Source organism: Anoplophora glabripennis, unplaced genomic scaffold (assembly GCF_000390285.2).
Source record: "Anoplophora glabripennis isolate ALB-LARVAE unplaced genomic scaffold, Agla_2.0 scaffold1111, whole genome shotgun sequence".
Taxonomy (NCBI): Eukaryota; Metazoa; Arthropoda; class Insecta; order Coleoptera; family Cerambycidae; genus Anoplophora; species Anoplophora glabripennis.
The window spans coordinates 77,253-92,360 of NW_019417203.1; the positions used below are offsets into that span (position 1 = coordinate 77,253).

At 32.9% G+C, this 15,108-nt stretch overlaps 1 protein-coding gene across 1 annotated transcript in view; it reads right to left on the reverse strand.

Moving 5' to 3' along the window:
• The window catches only part of LOC108914151 (mitotic checkpoint serine/threonine-protein kinase BUB1 beta), a 54,247-nt gene that overhangs the window by 20,674 nt on the left and 18,465 nt on the right, over positions 1-15,108 (reverse strand). Inside the window, exons 7-10 of the mRNA XM_018719878.2 lie at positions 9,844-10,231; positions 6,523-6,919; positions 2,660-3,087; positions 2,331-2,543 (exon numbers count right to left, since the gene is read on the reverse strand). Of these exons, the coding sequence (XP_018575394.1) occupies positions 2,331-2,543; positions 2,660-3,087; positions 6,523-6,919; positions 9,844-10,231 (1,426 nt within the window). The remainder of the gene's footprint in view (positions 1-2,330; positions 2,544-2,659; positions 3,088-6,522; positions 6,920-9,843; positions 10,232-15,108) is intronic.

Below are 15,108 nucleotides of genomic sequence, written 5' to 3' on the forward strand. Positions count from 1 at the left end.
AAAAAAGCAAAAACTGTTTTTTCGGCTGGGAAAGTGATGGCGACTGTTTTTTGGGATAGTCATGGAGTTATTTTAATCGATTATCTTCAAAAAGGAAAAACCATTACAGGAGCATACTACGCATCATTACTTGACAAGCTGAAGGCAGAACTTGCGGAAAAACGGCCACATTTGCAGAAAAAGAAGATCCTGTTTCACCAAGAAAACGCACCGTCTCACACCTCAGCGGTTGCCATGGCGAAAATCCACAAATTAGGTTTGAACTGCTTGACCATCCGCCTTACTCACCAGATCTAGTCCCAAGCAACTTCTTTTTGTTCCCTCATCTAAAAATTGCACTCAGAGGAAAGATATTGTCGTCAAATGAAGAGACAATCACCTTCGTGGACAATTATTTTGCAGAGAAAAATGCCGAGTACTATTTGAACGGGTTACAGAGATGGGAACATCGCTGGGAGAAGTGTGTAGAGTTACAAGGAGACTATGTTGAAAAATAAAAAAAAAATTCTGAAAAAATGTCTTGTCTTAGGTCGGAAACTTTTCAGACCACCCTCGTATGCATGGATAAACTTTTGATCACAAACATAATCTTTTTGGTATTTTATTAACTCGCTGTTATTGAGCTTTATTTTCTTTCCTTCTTTTAAAAATTTTTCAAGTACCTAATATTTCCAGATTATAGTTTTGGTAACACAAAATTAAGCAAATGATAGTTGGGAAATACAAAATATTTAAACGAAGATAAATACTGCGGATATTGTCGAAGTACAAATGACAAGAAAATGAGATTTACATAGATGTGACGTAATTCACTCTGATTGATGTTCAAGCTATCATGGCGGTTTGCTGTATTTTGTAGTTTTATTTTATCAAAAATATTATCAATCTCGCTCATAATATAAAAATAAATATGGTTTTTTTATAATCCATAAATCATATTTCATTAGATAAATACATAATTTTAGTGATTCTTGGTTACTGTCATCATGCCTATTATGGAATGGATGTTTCTATAAAGAGTGCTAAGAAGGAACTTAATACCATATTGTAAGAATGCTGTTGAGATGTAACATACATTGTGTTATATTACTACTATTCAATGTCTAAACTTCGTCATTAAAACTAGTGGTTGTTTGCTACAATTTCATTTGATAAAAAATGTTCATATCCCAAGAAACATTGGAAAAAAGTAGAACATAAAAACAAATTTGGAGAATTTTTCTTAGTCTTAAGTAGAGGACGAGGTAGCTATAACAGTTTTCTGGCAAAGAATATAGAAATTGGAAGTGTATGTATATTTTATAGAAAAATAAGAATTAAAATACTTATAATTGAAGTTAGAGGCACTTCTTCCTCAAAAAGTTTTTTAGCTTATAGTCTCCATTATAATCACTATGTAAAAAAATTAAGCTATCTTGTTCTCATAACCTCATTATTTTATAAACATCAATAACATAAAATAAATGAAAATGTGGGTAAATGGCACTTTTCACACAAGAACTATTTAAAAGTAACCAAATAAAACAATAAATCACATTTACAGTGAGGTTATTTTACCACTATGAGAAATTTGTGAAGGTCAATTAATTGTTGACAAGTCATCAAGTGATACCATCTAAATTCAAACTTAAGAAAATTTGGTAAGAAAAAGTAAACAAATTCTACTCTGTTTTATATTGACAACACTGTGTAGTCTTGTATCAATTAATGTCGTCTAATTTTTTGGATCTGGAGGACATATCACTGGTATCCCATTAGAAAAATTAAAAATAGTTCACAAATTACTGTTATAATTTTCTGTAGTCTTAATATCCTTAATAGGAATATGTTGTGATTGATAATTTATTTTAACAAAAACAAAAAAGTAAATCGTGTTGTAATCAGAAAAATGAAAAATGTGTTTGAATTGAATTCTCCACAAAAAAGTGTCTAACAATGTCTGAGTTTAAAAAGTTTACCTTTTTCCATTTTCGATTAATAAATATAAAAACGAAAATAAAAAATTTTTCGTCTATAACTCCTCTTCTTCCATCTTCCTCAACATTGCCCTAATTCAATCAATTATGTAAAAAATAAATAAATAAAAAACCGCTTCACAAAAATTAAAAATTTTCAAATAAAAAAATTATTTTACACCAAAAAATATTATTAAAAAGTGAAAACACTATCTCTTAAACAAATGGAAATACTGTTTCTACCATTCAATTTTTTTACAAAAATAGTACACAATATAACTATTTCTGTTCTATCTGATTATAATATATGACTAGGACAAACAATCCAAGTGTTGAAATTGGCCCACATTGTTATTGATATGAATGCTGTCTTACCAAAATATCCCGTTGATATATCCATAAAATTGTCTCGAAGAGGATGCTCTGCTAATCTGGCTAATAACTCTCTGCATATGTAGAATTCCCATTTGTTTGGAGGTTTTTGGTATTTTAAAGCAACAGATTTATTTTTATACAAGTCTAAAGCCTTAAAAACAGTTCCAAAAGTACCCTTGCCTAATTGTTTTTCAACAATGTACTTTTCATTACCTGAAAATTATTACTAATACAATAAACTTTACCTCGAAATAATAGCAAAATAATACACTACTTGTTTATTTAATTAACGAAATATAACATTTGACAATTGTTTTCTTTTAATTTACCTATGTTAATAGGCTCCTTCTTAATGGAGATCCTAGGATTATAGTGTAGATTAATATATCCGTACACATGTGGTCCAGGAAAAGCTACCCTTTCTAACAATAGATTTATTAGACTTGTTTTAAAGGGATCCGATGGAGCCTGATCTAGAGGTTGAACGATTGCTGGAGCAGGTATCTGTCTAATAGGACTCTCAAAAGGGCTACTCTGCATAGGCATGGTGGGCTCAGCTGCTGTCATCTCTTCTAGTGGTGATTGTGGTGCCTCAAAATCCATAAAATTTCCTAGTAGACTTGACCGAAGAGCTGCGTTCGCCATTAAATTCTGTGCTAGGTAGCTATTGTGTTCCTCTGATATAGTGCCCATTTTATTTGTATGATTATTAAATATAGAAGATTTTGTAGTGGCCCCACTGGAACTCGATGTAGACCTTAAAGTGCAAAATATTCTTTTATACAGTGTTGGTCATTTCTGGACAGCAATATAAACAGTGCATAAGACAAAAATGAAGTTATTTTTAACTGTTTAACTTTCACCACATGAGTGTCATGAACAGTTTTCGTTTCTCTGGATATCTGATAACAAGGCAAAGTCTAACTTAGTTAATGATTAAAGGTTTATGTTAGCCATTAGCCATTTATTTCTCTTTCTTTATGATGAACTTTGTAATGAAGACATAACCGGCACTGTATATTCTCCATAAATAAATTATGATTGGGATACAACGTAATGGAAGACTCCCAATGTCAAAACTAGGTGAATTCATTAATTTTCAGCTAAGTTAAAAAGAAAATTTGTTAATTATTATGAGAACCATTGCACACACTAATCAAGATGAAAATTTCTGGGGATACACTTTTTAGGTGAATTTAAAAATAGTAGTATTTCGTACTTATCAATAAAGATTGTGAATTACACTTTACTTGGTATTTAGTAAATATTATTTAAACTTTTTTGTCCTTCATATATCTAAACAAAAAGTAATAAAGACACTTAATTTTTAATAAAAAAAGTTTGTGGTAGAAGGACATGTCTTTAGACACTCTAAATAATATGGAATCCAGACTTATTTAAAAAAATAGTTATAATACAAATTGAATGAGGTAGTTTTTTTTTTAACCTAAATATGTTTTTGATAAACAATTCAATTGAAACAGGGCACTAAGAGAAAGAAAAATTAACATAAGTTACCAGAAATATTTAATATAAAAATAACTGTTTAGAATCTTATCATTTGTGAGATAAAAAAAATCAGTTTTATTATGAAAACTAGTATACTACTAGGACTGAATTAATTTTGAGGGAATTACAATAGATGGCGTAACTTATCAAACACTTCTCTAACTATAGTCATGTCAAAGCTCTGTCATTAAGCTTTACTTTTTATTGTCATTTTGCTGAAGTGTAAACAACATATTTTTTCTCAGCTACGAAGATGCCGAATTATGAGCCAGCAAAACACCATTTGTGGGAAGTATTACTTTTTATGTTTAATTGGAAATTTACGGTGAACATACTCCTTCAATAAAAACGTGTGACTATTGGTTTCGACGTTTTAGAAATGGTGATGTTGACAAAGAACACCCTGACCAACCGAAAACGTTCAAAGATGAGGAATTGAAGTCATTACTAAACCAAGATTCAAGTCAAATGCAAGATGAACTTGCAGAATCATTGAATGTAACAGTTTCCAAACATTTAAATGCAATGAATTGCATATGAATTGAATTGCATATGAATTATTGAAGCTGAGATATTGAACGGCGATTTTTCACATATGAACAATTGTTTCAACTGCAAAAAAGAAAAGGTTTTTTGCATCTTATCATCACTGGCGATGAAAAATGAATACACTATGATAAACCTAAGTGTACAAAATCGAGAGGCAAGCCTGGCCATGCATCAACATCATCGGGAAAGCCGAATATCCATGGTTCCAAGCTTCTACTCTGCTCTGGTAGGATCAACTGGGTGCACGGTTAATCAACAGTCAATTTTTGGCGAGGGCGAAGGAGGGAATCACTAGGCTGTGACATAGCTCAGAATGTACAAGCGGTTCGTACAACGTGGAACCTGTTGGCCTGTGTCGCTGCTTATTTATTATTTTTATTTAATAATGATTTAAGTATTGTACACCAGTGTTTAATAAATTGGACCAATATTTAATGGCAAGTTTTGAAATTTAAAAATTTATGTGTCATATAGAGGTAATTCATAAAAACTAATAAAACTTTGAACATTTCCACGACCAGTCATTACAGTTGTTACATGTATTTCTTAATATTACGTAATTGTCAGTTAATAATATAAAGTTAGTATAACATAAACTAATCTAATGTAGTAATGAGTGATAATCACTTTTCACACAAATTCTAATAATGATATTACATGAAAAATTTCTTACCGATACTATGTAAAAATGACCTAAACTTTAAAAATAAGTGTCACTTTTTGACATAGTAACCGACAGGCTCAGGTTTATGTGAGGGGCTATGGGGGTTATAGCCCCAGGCCTCACAAGATTAAGGGCCAGGGCTATAATAGCCAGGGGCAACAAATTTACAAATTTAAATGCCTTCTTGTTGAAAACGGTTGGCTTTAGAGATGTTAGCAAGGTATACCTTTTTTAAGCAGAAAAGTTGGAACAAAAGATTTTTCCAGCCCAAAGTGAAATAGTAAGTTAGAATGGCCAGTGGGCTAGACTTTCGCCTTTTGTAAATTTCACTTAGAAATTGCAATAAAGACGTTATTATTATTATTATTATTATAAATACAACGTGGCACAAAAAAGTTTGGCAGTTTAAATGCATCTTAATCATTGCTTGTAGCACCCTCTAGAACAGGGGTTCCCAATCTTTTTTGCGTTGAGCCTCCCCGGATTATAAAAATATATTCATGCCCCCATTATAATTTTTTTCATTATTAGAATAAAAAAACACATAATTTTCACGATATTTATTTCTCAGTAATAAGCATAATCAACTAAATTAAAATTTTGATGTTCATTCCTAAAAATATTGAAGTACTTCTAATTAAATAATAAAATTAAGTTAATGCAATGTTTGTGCCTGCATATTCTAAACCAGTTGGTCGATGCCACATTCAGTTTTTGCCAGGACAAATAATTGTCAAAACGACGATCGAATGAATTAATTAGTGAATTTAAGAATTCAAATAGATTTTTCTTTAGAATATCCAAATACATTGGCCCCCCTTACAATCTCCCTGGAGAGGAGCGACCCACTGGTTGGGAAATCCTGTTCTAGAAGATACAATAAAATCGTCGATAAATTTTAATTTCTCATCCCATCGAAGTAGTCGAAAAGTATTAAAGAAAATGTTATTTATTTTTTCAACTTTGATACCCTGTAGTTCCGTTATTATCAATTTTTGGAATAAGGCAAGTATCTGGTGGAGCGTTGTACAGACCCTTTAGATACACCCTGTATACAGAAACACTGGAATATCAAATTTAATTTATATCAGATGAGACGTTTCACACTTAATTGGAAAAAAACAAACATTTTTTCTAACATAGTTAGCGGCTAAATGAAGCAACTTGGTATAGAGGTAAAATTAAAATTTTTACCGGTCTGCAGCGAAAGGATTTTTTTAAATAATGTTATGCTAGAGCTGGATAGTCAAATGGTTTATCAAGTTGACCAAAAGAAAATTTAAAATTCATACATTTGTATGCAAATAAATAAATTCATGTTCTTTATTGACATTTACGTGTCTGTAGGTGTTTAAAAAATTTCAAAATTTAATTGGAATTAAATTTTTAACTCAAATGTGGCCCCTTAATATTTTGTCCGATTCAAATTTAAAAAAAAAACTTAAACCTAACCTACAAATTTCTGCTTACCCATAGCTTTTTGTTTCTTCTAATATGGTGCTCAGAGCTTTATCCCTTTCTTGAATTTTGGGTTCCATGAAAAGTTGTTTTCTAGTATTTCCGATCTCTTCTTCGTTAATATTAGTGCTCACAACTGGCCTTTTGTTTTGTGGTGTGCTAACTTTCATTGCATTTAAATTGAAGTTAAACATTTGTGTATTACAGCTATTATCCAAATCTTGACAGCGATCTTGATTAGCAGAATTAATATCCTCAAATGATGAAGAACTATTATCGCTAAATAAAGGCATCGGTTTAGCACTGTCTGCTGCTTGTGCAGTGGCCGCTATGTCCATTCCACCACGGGATCCAGTTTCGGCCAATTCCTCTGCATTCAAATCTTTAAATGCAGTTTTCATTGCACTACCTAAATAGTTTCACCAATGTTATAACCGAAGTTAACTATAGAATGTCATTATTTTAGTACAAGATACACTGAAATCTAGAGACCAAAAAAGTGTTATAAAATTTGCTTCTCTGAGTAATTGTTACACAAACAGGGCAATAAAAAAATTTTGGAAATGTGGCAACATCACACGTTTAAGAAATTTTGCTAGTCCCTAAAAAAACAAATAATATGTAAATGAAATTTTGCAAATCACACACTTGAAAAACGAACATTAATAATAATGCCTGTTGATTTGGGACTATTTTTCATGATTTTCCCGCATATTAATTTTACACAATCCAAATCTACATAATGCTATATAACTCTATAAGGCAGGGATGCACAGACTTATAGGAAACAGGGGCCACTCGGGAAAAATATAAGCCAAGGACAGGCCACTACAAACAATATTTATTAACACAAAATTTTTTATTTTTAAATAGTATTAAATGCAATGATAAAAATAAAATAACCTTCAAAAATGTTTGTTGTAATAATTATGTAATCATTACAATGTAATATTTCATGTTTTATTATTTTGATGCATGACATTGCATTGAACTAACAAGTTTTTTTATATTTGGCTCCACATTACTTGTAGCCACACGTATAATTGCTTCCAAATTTTCATTTGCCAGACGGTTTCGGTTTTTCGTTTTGTTAAGTTTCATCACTGAAAACGTTTGTTCACAAATATACGTCGATCCAAATAAGCTTGCGCATTTCAATGCATTTATTCGCAACTCTTTATAAGCGTTTTTATCAACGCAACGGTAGAAGTTGAGTAAATTACCTTCATTAAATTTGTTTCTTAAATTATCATCATTTTGCATGTCTATTAATTCCAGCTGCATTAATTCCGGCGCATTTTCGGGTGAAATGTTGAAAGGATTGCTGAAAATGTCCAATAGCGGTTTAACTTTTTTGAAGTCTACAAAACGATTTTCAAAAGCTTGTATCAAAATATCAATTTTTTCAACATGAGCGAAATTGACGTCAGTTTTATTGAACTTCTCCATAATTTTTTTGTAGTTCGGAAAATGGCCGTAATTGGCTGAATTGATTTGTGTCCTGAAAAGACTCAATTTGCATTGAAAGGACGAAACATGAGAGTATAGCTGCGAAATCAATTGATCTTTGCCTTGGAGTCGCGTATTTAAGACATTCAAGTGATTTGTGATGTCTACAAGAAACGCTAAGTCACACAGCCAATCAGGGTTGTCGAGTTCGGGGACGTCGTTTTTCTTTTCCGCCAGAAATAGTTGGATTTCTTCAATCAAGTTAAGAAATCGCTGTAGTGTCAACCCACGACTTAGCCACCTTACTTCAGTGTAAAACAGGAGATCACCATATTCGCTTTCAATATCCTCGAGAAATTGTTTGAATTGTCGGTGATTGAGACCTCGTGATTTTATAAAGTTTACGGTAGGTACTACAACTTTCATAACATTTTCAAATCCCAATAATTTTGAACAGAGGGCCTCTTGATGTATAATACAATGAAACTGCATTAATTCCTTGGTATTTATGTTTTTAGTTTGTAAATATGTTTTTAACAGAGTTACTATCCCAGATGTACTTCCAACCATTGAAGGTGCTCCGTCAGTTGTAATTCCAGATATTTTCGTTAAATCCAAATCCATTATAGAACATTTTTCTAGAAGAGCTTTGAGCATGTCACTTCCCCTGGTTTGACTTGTCAAAGAACTCATACCAATCAGTTCTTCACTCACTTCAAAATTTTGCGTTACACCTCGTAAAAATATTAATAGTTGAGCAGTTGAACTTATATCTGTAGATTCGTCGAGCGCTATAGAAAAATACTCAAAACTTCTCGATTTCGTAGCTAATTGCTCTTCTATATTATCTGCTAATGCGGTAATTCTTCTTTGAACAGTCATCCGATTTAACTGAATTTTTTCAAACTTCTTTACATTTTCCGGACAAATTTTTTTTGCGGCGATATCCAAACATTGCTTAACAAACTCACCATCTTTAAAAGGCCGACAAGTTTTCGCTATTATTCGAGATATTTCAAAGCTAACTTCAGTGGCTGTTTCAGCATCTTGAATTGGTTTTGTAAACATAGATTGCTGGCCTATTAGTTCCCGTTGTAAAGTGGAAATTCTTTGCGTTCGATTTTCGCCAGTTAATTTGGTAAAAGTTGGATGCTGGGTTTCATAGTGCCTTTTCACATTATATTCCTTCGGAATAGAAACACTACTCTTGCATATTAAACAGACAATTTTGTTATGCGATGAAATAAAAAAGTATTTTTCGGTCCAAATATCATGAAACTGTCGATTTTCATCTTCAACCTTACGACTACGTTTCTTACTGGGGCCTGGTTTATCCATATCAAAATTAATATTATATGTTACAGTCGGTAAAAGCCAAGTTCGAACGACGAAATATTTACTCGTCACAGATTACAGTTCTCAAACAGTATAACGTTCGCTTATCCGTAGTCAAAACTTAACTGCCCCGGTAGCCGGCGATGCGTCGTATTTATACGAGTTACCAAACATCGAGAACCATCCACTTTGTTCGGGGATCGACGTGTTTCGCGAATCTGTAATCTAGTTGATGCGACAGATTTCTAGTCTCGTAATAATATGCTTGGACCGGAGCGCGGCGAGTAGAATACTTTTAAAATTCGTTGGCGGGCCGCATAAACATCGACAGCGGGCAGCGGTATGTGCATCCCTGCTATAAGGGTTTGCCTGACAAAAAAAAAATTATAACATTTTTTCCCCTAAATTTTACTGTATTTTATACTAAAATAACGACACTTATTTAATAGACATCCTGTAATTATAGCAAGTCAGTGAAGTGCGAGAAAATAGAACAAATTAAATAAGTATTCCTTTCTTCATTCATGATTCAAAATCAATTTTACTTACCTTTAGGTTGTATTTGTGGATGAATATCTTGTAACGATTGTTCATATACTACAAAATGGTTAGAAGTACATTTAGGTTTAGGTGGACTCCACAAATCAAGCTTTTTAGGACTAGGGCTTTCACTCCAAATAGAAAATTGTGTTTGAACCGGCTCTTCCACTTTAATATCTTGATAAAACAAATGCTGCTCACTCGAAGTCTGTGGAAAATTATTTTGTTGTAAAGAATGTTGAACAGAATTCTGATGGAAGCTTGAATTGACCTGATGTTCTTGTAACGACTGATGTAAATCATCCTGTAAATGTATATGTTCATCCTGTTGAGTCAATCGATGAATAATCTCATTTTGACGGAATAATGATGCATTGGGGCATATTTCATTTTTAATCTAAAATATTTATTGCTAATAGAATTTTTATTACAATTAAAATAACACAATACCTTCAATTTCATTATAATCACTGTAAAAGACTTTTACTCTTTGATATCAGTAAAAGTAATATACAGGATACTCCAATATTTCATTTACAGGGTCGGAAAGTCCCCATGGTTCATCGGCCGTTACGTGAGAGCGATAAAGTAAGTCATAGAAATCCGTGCGATAGAGAAAGATGGCTATAATGAAAGTGTCTAATAGGCACCGCCCATTTCGCCCTTCCACAAATAAGAAGTGGATCTTATTTGTGCAAGGGCGAAATGGGCGGTGACTATTAAACGCCTTCATCATAGCCATCTTTCTCTATCGCACGGATTTCTATGACTTTCTTTATCGCTCTCGCGTAACGACCGATGAACCATGGGGACTTTCCGACCGTATATAAGAGTGACTACAGGCCTAAATAAGACGATTCAACTATACAGGTTGTTACAAATTCGCTTCTCACTACTGGGATCTCAGAAATGGTAAGAGATACAAACTAGCTTAAATGAGGGCAAAGTTGCATAACCAGCGGACAAACATTATGCCTCTAAAAAATCAAGGCTAACATAATTAGTTCTTGAAATATTTGAAAAAAAAAACCGAAATTTTGGAAATCCGTTTTTGTTTCATTTCAGCCTCATTTGAGGGTGATATTGAAAAAAGAAAACCATTTTCTCTTGGCAACTTTTTGCCCTCTATCGAATGGCATAATAAATTTTTCTATGTAACATTTCGTTTCTTCAGAACCATAATCAATGTCATTTTTTTAAATACGATCCTGGAAATTTTATTACATTTTCTGCAAGCCGTCATGACCTCCAATACCACATTGCCTCAGCCCGAATCAGATTCAGACATTTTGTCTTGATAAATTCATCTTCAAAGTATTCCTTCAAAAATTATCTAAATTTTTTATTTAGATTTTTATGTTTATTGAATTATCGTACACTCTAAGTGTCATTGGGCTCTGTAAAATCCACCTATAATAGTTATTTATACTATTACCATCACACATTAATAAAACATTATTAGAGTTTTAATCCCACACTCATAGTTATTTCTACGTTTCTCGAGGGCTCAAAATTCAAACAAATTTCGATCTAATTTTTTTCTGGATATTCATACAAATACATCTGACATGCTCTTTCATAGTTGTGGTTACAGATATAATAATAATTCTGATCATATTACGCTTATCTGCATTTTCAACATTTGCCAAAATGGAAACGTTTTTGAACGTTTACTGTAATTTTTTAAAGTATAATATTCATTCGAAGTTTTGGTTGTTCATGTGCATTTTTAAGTATTAATTTGTCATAATGAAATTATAATTGTAATGTTTTAATTTTGATGCAACAACTTATCGAGTTATGTATGACCAGGTGATGGTAATAGTTTAAATAACTAGGTGGATTTCACAGGCAGGGTTCATAGTTAAAAATTAATATAGAATTTCCTGACTTTTCCCTGACTCATCTTTTCCCGGTATTCCTGGTTTTCCAGGCTGCTACGAACCCTGACAGGGTGTAACGACATTTAGAGTGTACGATAATTCAATAAATATAAATCTAAATAAAAAATTTAGACAAATTTGGAACAAATACATAGATGAATTTTTCGAGACAAAACGTCTGAATTTGGCTCGGGCTGAGGCAGTACAGTATTGAGGGTCGTGAAGGCTTGCAAAAAATGTAATAAAATTTCCAGGGTCTATTTAAAAAAATTAAGTTGATGATAGACCTGGAGAGACGAAACGTTACATATAAAAACTGATTTCGCCATTCGATAGAGGGCAAAAAGTTGCCATGAGAAAATGTTCTTCTTTTTTCAATATCACCTCCAACAAGGCTAACATGAAACAAAAATAGATTTCAATACAATAAGTTTCTACGTCCTACGCAATCGGGTTTTCGTTCATTATACAGTACCTCAACGGCTTTGTTACACGTTGCGGATGACATCATTAGAGCTTTAGACAATAAATTAAATACCTGCTTAGTACTATTGGATTATAGTAAGGCTTTTGACACATTAGATCATAAGATTTTTTTTTTGAAGCTTGGACTAGATGATAATGCGTTAAAACAGAGAGATACTTTTGGTAATTCATTTTCAAATTATATTACACTGAATAGAGGTGTACCTCGAGGAAGTATACTGGGACGACCATTGCTTTTTCCTATACTTATACACTACTGACCTTTTAAATTCTTTTCGTTTTGCAATTCTCACCAGTATGCAGATGATATGCAGATCTATTATTCTTTTTCTCTGGCTAATAGGCTATTGCGGCAAATAATATCAACAAAGATTTAAAAAAATTGCTGAAGTTTCGGAATGTCATGGTTTAGTTTTGAATGAAACGAAATTCCAGTTGATAATATTTGGCAATGAAGAAGTGTATTTATAATAATAATAATTTTAAAATCAACATCAATGGAGTTGACCTAATTCCTTCCACATCTGTTAAAAATCTAGGAGTATATGTTGATACTAATCTTAGGTATTAGTCGAGGAAATAAAGCACTGAACTTCCGAAATTTTTCGATCAAGTCGTATCAAGATGGGGTTTTTTGCATTCGGTTTCTAAAATTATGTGAAAAAAATTTATCAACTTTGTATTATGTTTTTCTGATAAATTGCATTTGTGCAGTGCAAAATGCATCCAGAAAAATGCATTCACTTAGAAAAAATTCACTCAGTTAATAATGCCTGGAATAGACTCAAATCAGGGTCTAGGGGGTTTTTGAGGTTGCTGATCCCGAATATGACCATTAAATTGGTCCATCACCGACCTAGAACTTAGGATTGATCATGAACGTCATCTCCGAGGCTTCTCGTCGCTGATTCCTAATCTGGCGTCAGCGAGCACCCCCTGGACACCTGGACCTTGAAATCGGTGTCATCGCCAGAAAAATCAATAAACAGTGAATTTTCAATATATTTGAGACTGACGTTAATACTGCAATCAATTGTTTGGAATTGTTGATCTCATTTAAAGTATGCAAGATGAAAATAGAGGGAATAAATTGAATGAATGTCACAATGTATGCAAGTGTTGTTTCAAAAACAAATCCAGATCAATTGCCATTTCTAACCAAACCTTAACTTCATTTAATTTAACTCAAATATAATCTAACTCCATTTTATCCTAATCTAATCAACTATTAACTTTAATTTGAAAATATTCTACCAAATATCATTTTCATCAACTGACGTATAGGGCCCGGATAGTTTTTCGAGGGCTCCAGTATGGGGGCCCACAGTCGTGCATACGTCATATTATAAGATGATTTCGAGAAAGGCGCCCCGAAAATCCCCCTGATGCGATTTTCGGCTCATTTACGCGAAATTTACAGGAAAACTCCCAGAGATGACATCCACGTCCAGGTTCTGGTGTATCAGGTGTCTGGGGGGTGCTCGCCGAGGCCAGATTAGGAATCAGTGACCCGAAAAACCTCCGGGTGTCAAGTTTCATTGCATTTAAGAGTGAAATTCAGGAGTAGCCTCGGAGATGATGTTCATCATCAATCCTAAGCTCGAGGTCGGCGATGGACCAATTTGAAGGTCATATTCGGGATCAGCGACCTCGGAAACCCCCAGGACCCTGATTTGAGTCCATTCCAGGCATTATTAACCGAGTTATGAATTTTTTCTAAGTGACTAAGCCTTTGGCTTTGGATTTGAGGGTTGTCTCATTTCTGCGGTGTTTTATGTTTTTTTTTTTTACTTGAAAAAATACATTTTTCCGGGTGCATTTTGCACTGCACAAATGCAATTTGGCCGAAAAACATAATACAAAGGTGATACATTTTTTCCACATAATTTTAGAAAGCGAATGCAAAAAACCCCCATCTTGATACGACTTGATCGAAAAATTTCAGAGATTTCGGCTCTTTTTGTTTCCTCGACTATACAGAGTGCATATATCACAGTTGTTGCAAGTGTTACTATAAGCTAAAAATGCTCTACATGCGCAAAGATTGCCTTTTAGTTGAAATTAAACTTAAACTTACTGATATATTAATTCTCTCATCCTTAGCTTACTACGATATTTTGTATTGGCCAGCACTTGCAATGAAAGATAAAAACAGTCTACAGAAATTACAAAGTTCTTGTCTAAAATTTAGCTATACCATTTGAAAGTTTGATCATGTGAAGCCACTTTTTGTTTTATCTAAGTGGTTAAAATTAGAGGAGATATTTATTGTCCATTTGGCAACATTAATTTATAAGATTACTACTCGGGGACAACCTTAGTACTTGTGTGAAAAACTAAGTGGTGGTAGAAATATTCATCACATAATTACTCGACACTGTAATAAATTTGTTATGCCCAGGCATTATTCTGTTATGTTTCAACGTTCTTTTAGCTATAATGCTGTGAGAGTGTATAATTCTCTGCCTGCAAATAATACGTCCTGCTCCAATGTTCAGTTTTAAAACAGCAATAAAGAAATGTATTATTGGTCTGAGAATATAATAGTTTTAATAATATTTTCCTTAGATTGATTATTATTTTGTGTTAAGTTGATAAATGTACTTTTGTATATAACGAGCGTTCAAATAAAAACGTGGTCGAAGTTGACTCTGACACATTGGACGTAGGGAGTAGCTTATAGCGACCAACTTAACCTCATTTCTCAACGAGCTGTATAGCAGCTGTCAGTTTCAATAACGTTAATGACTATATAACTTTATTTTAAAGAATAATCGTGATAACAAACAATTAAAGGAGCTGCGAAAAGTGTCCCCCTCCTTGTTCCAAGCACTTTTCACACCTGTTCCTCAAAGAATTAAAGACATTTTCTAAGATGCTCTGCAGATGGTTTAAATCAGGAATA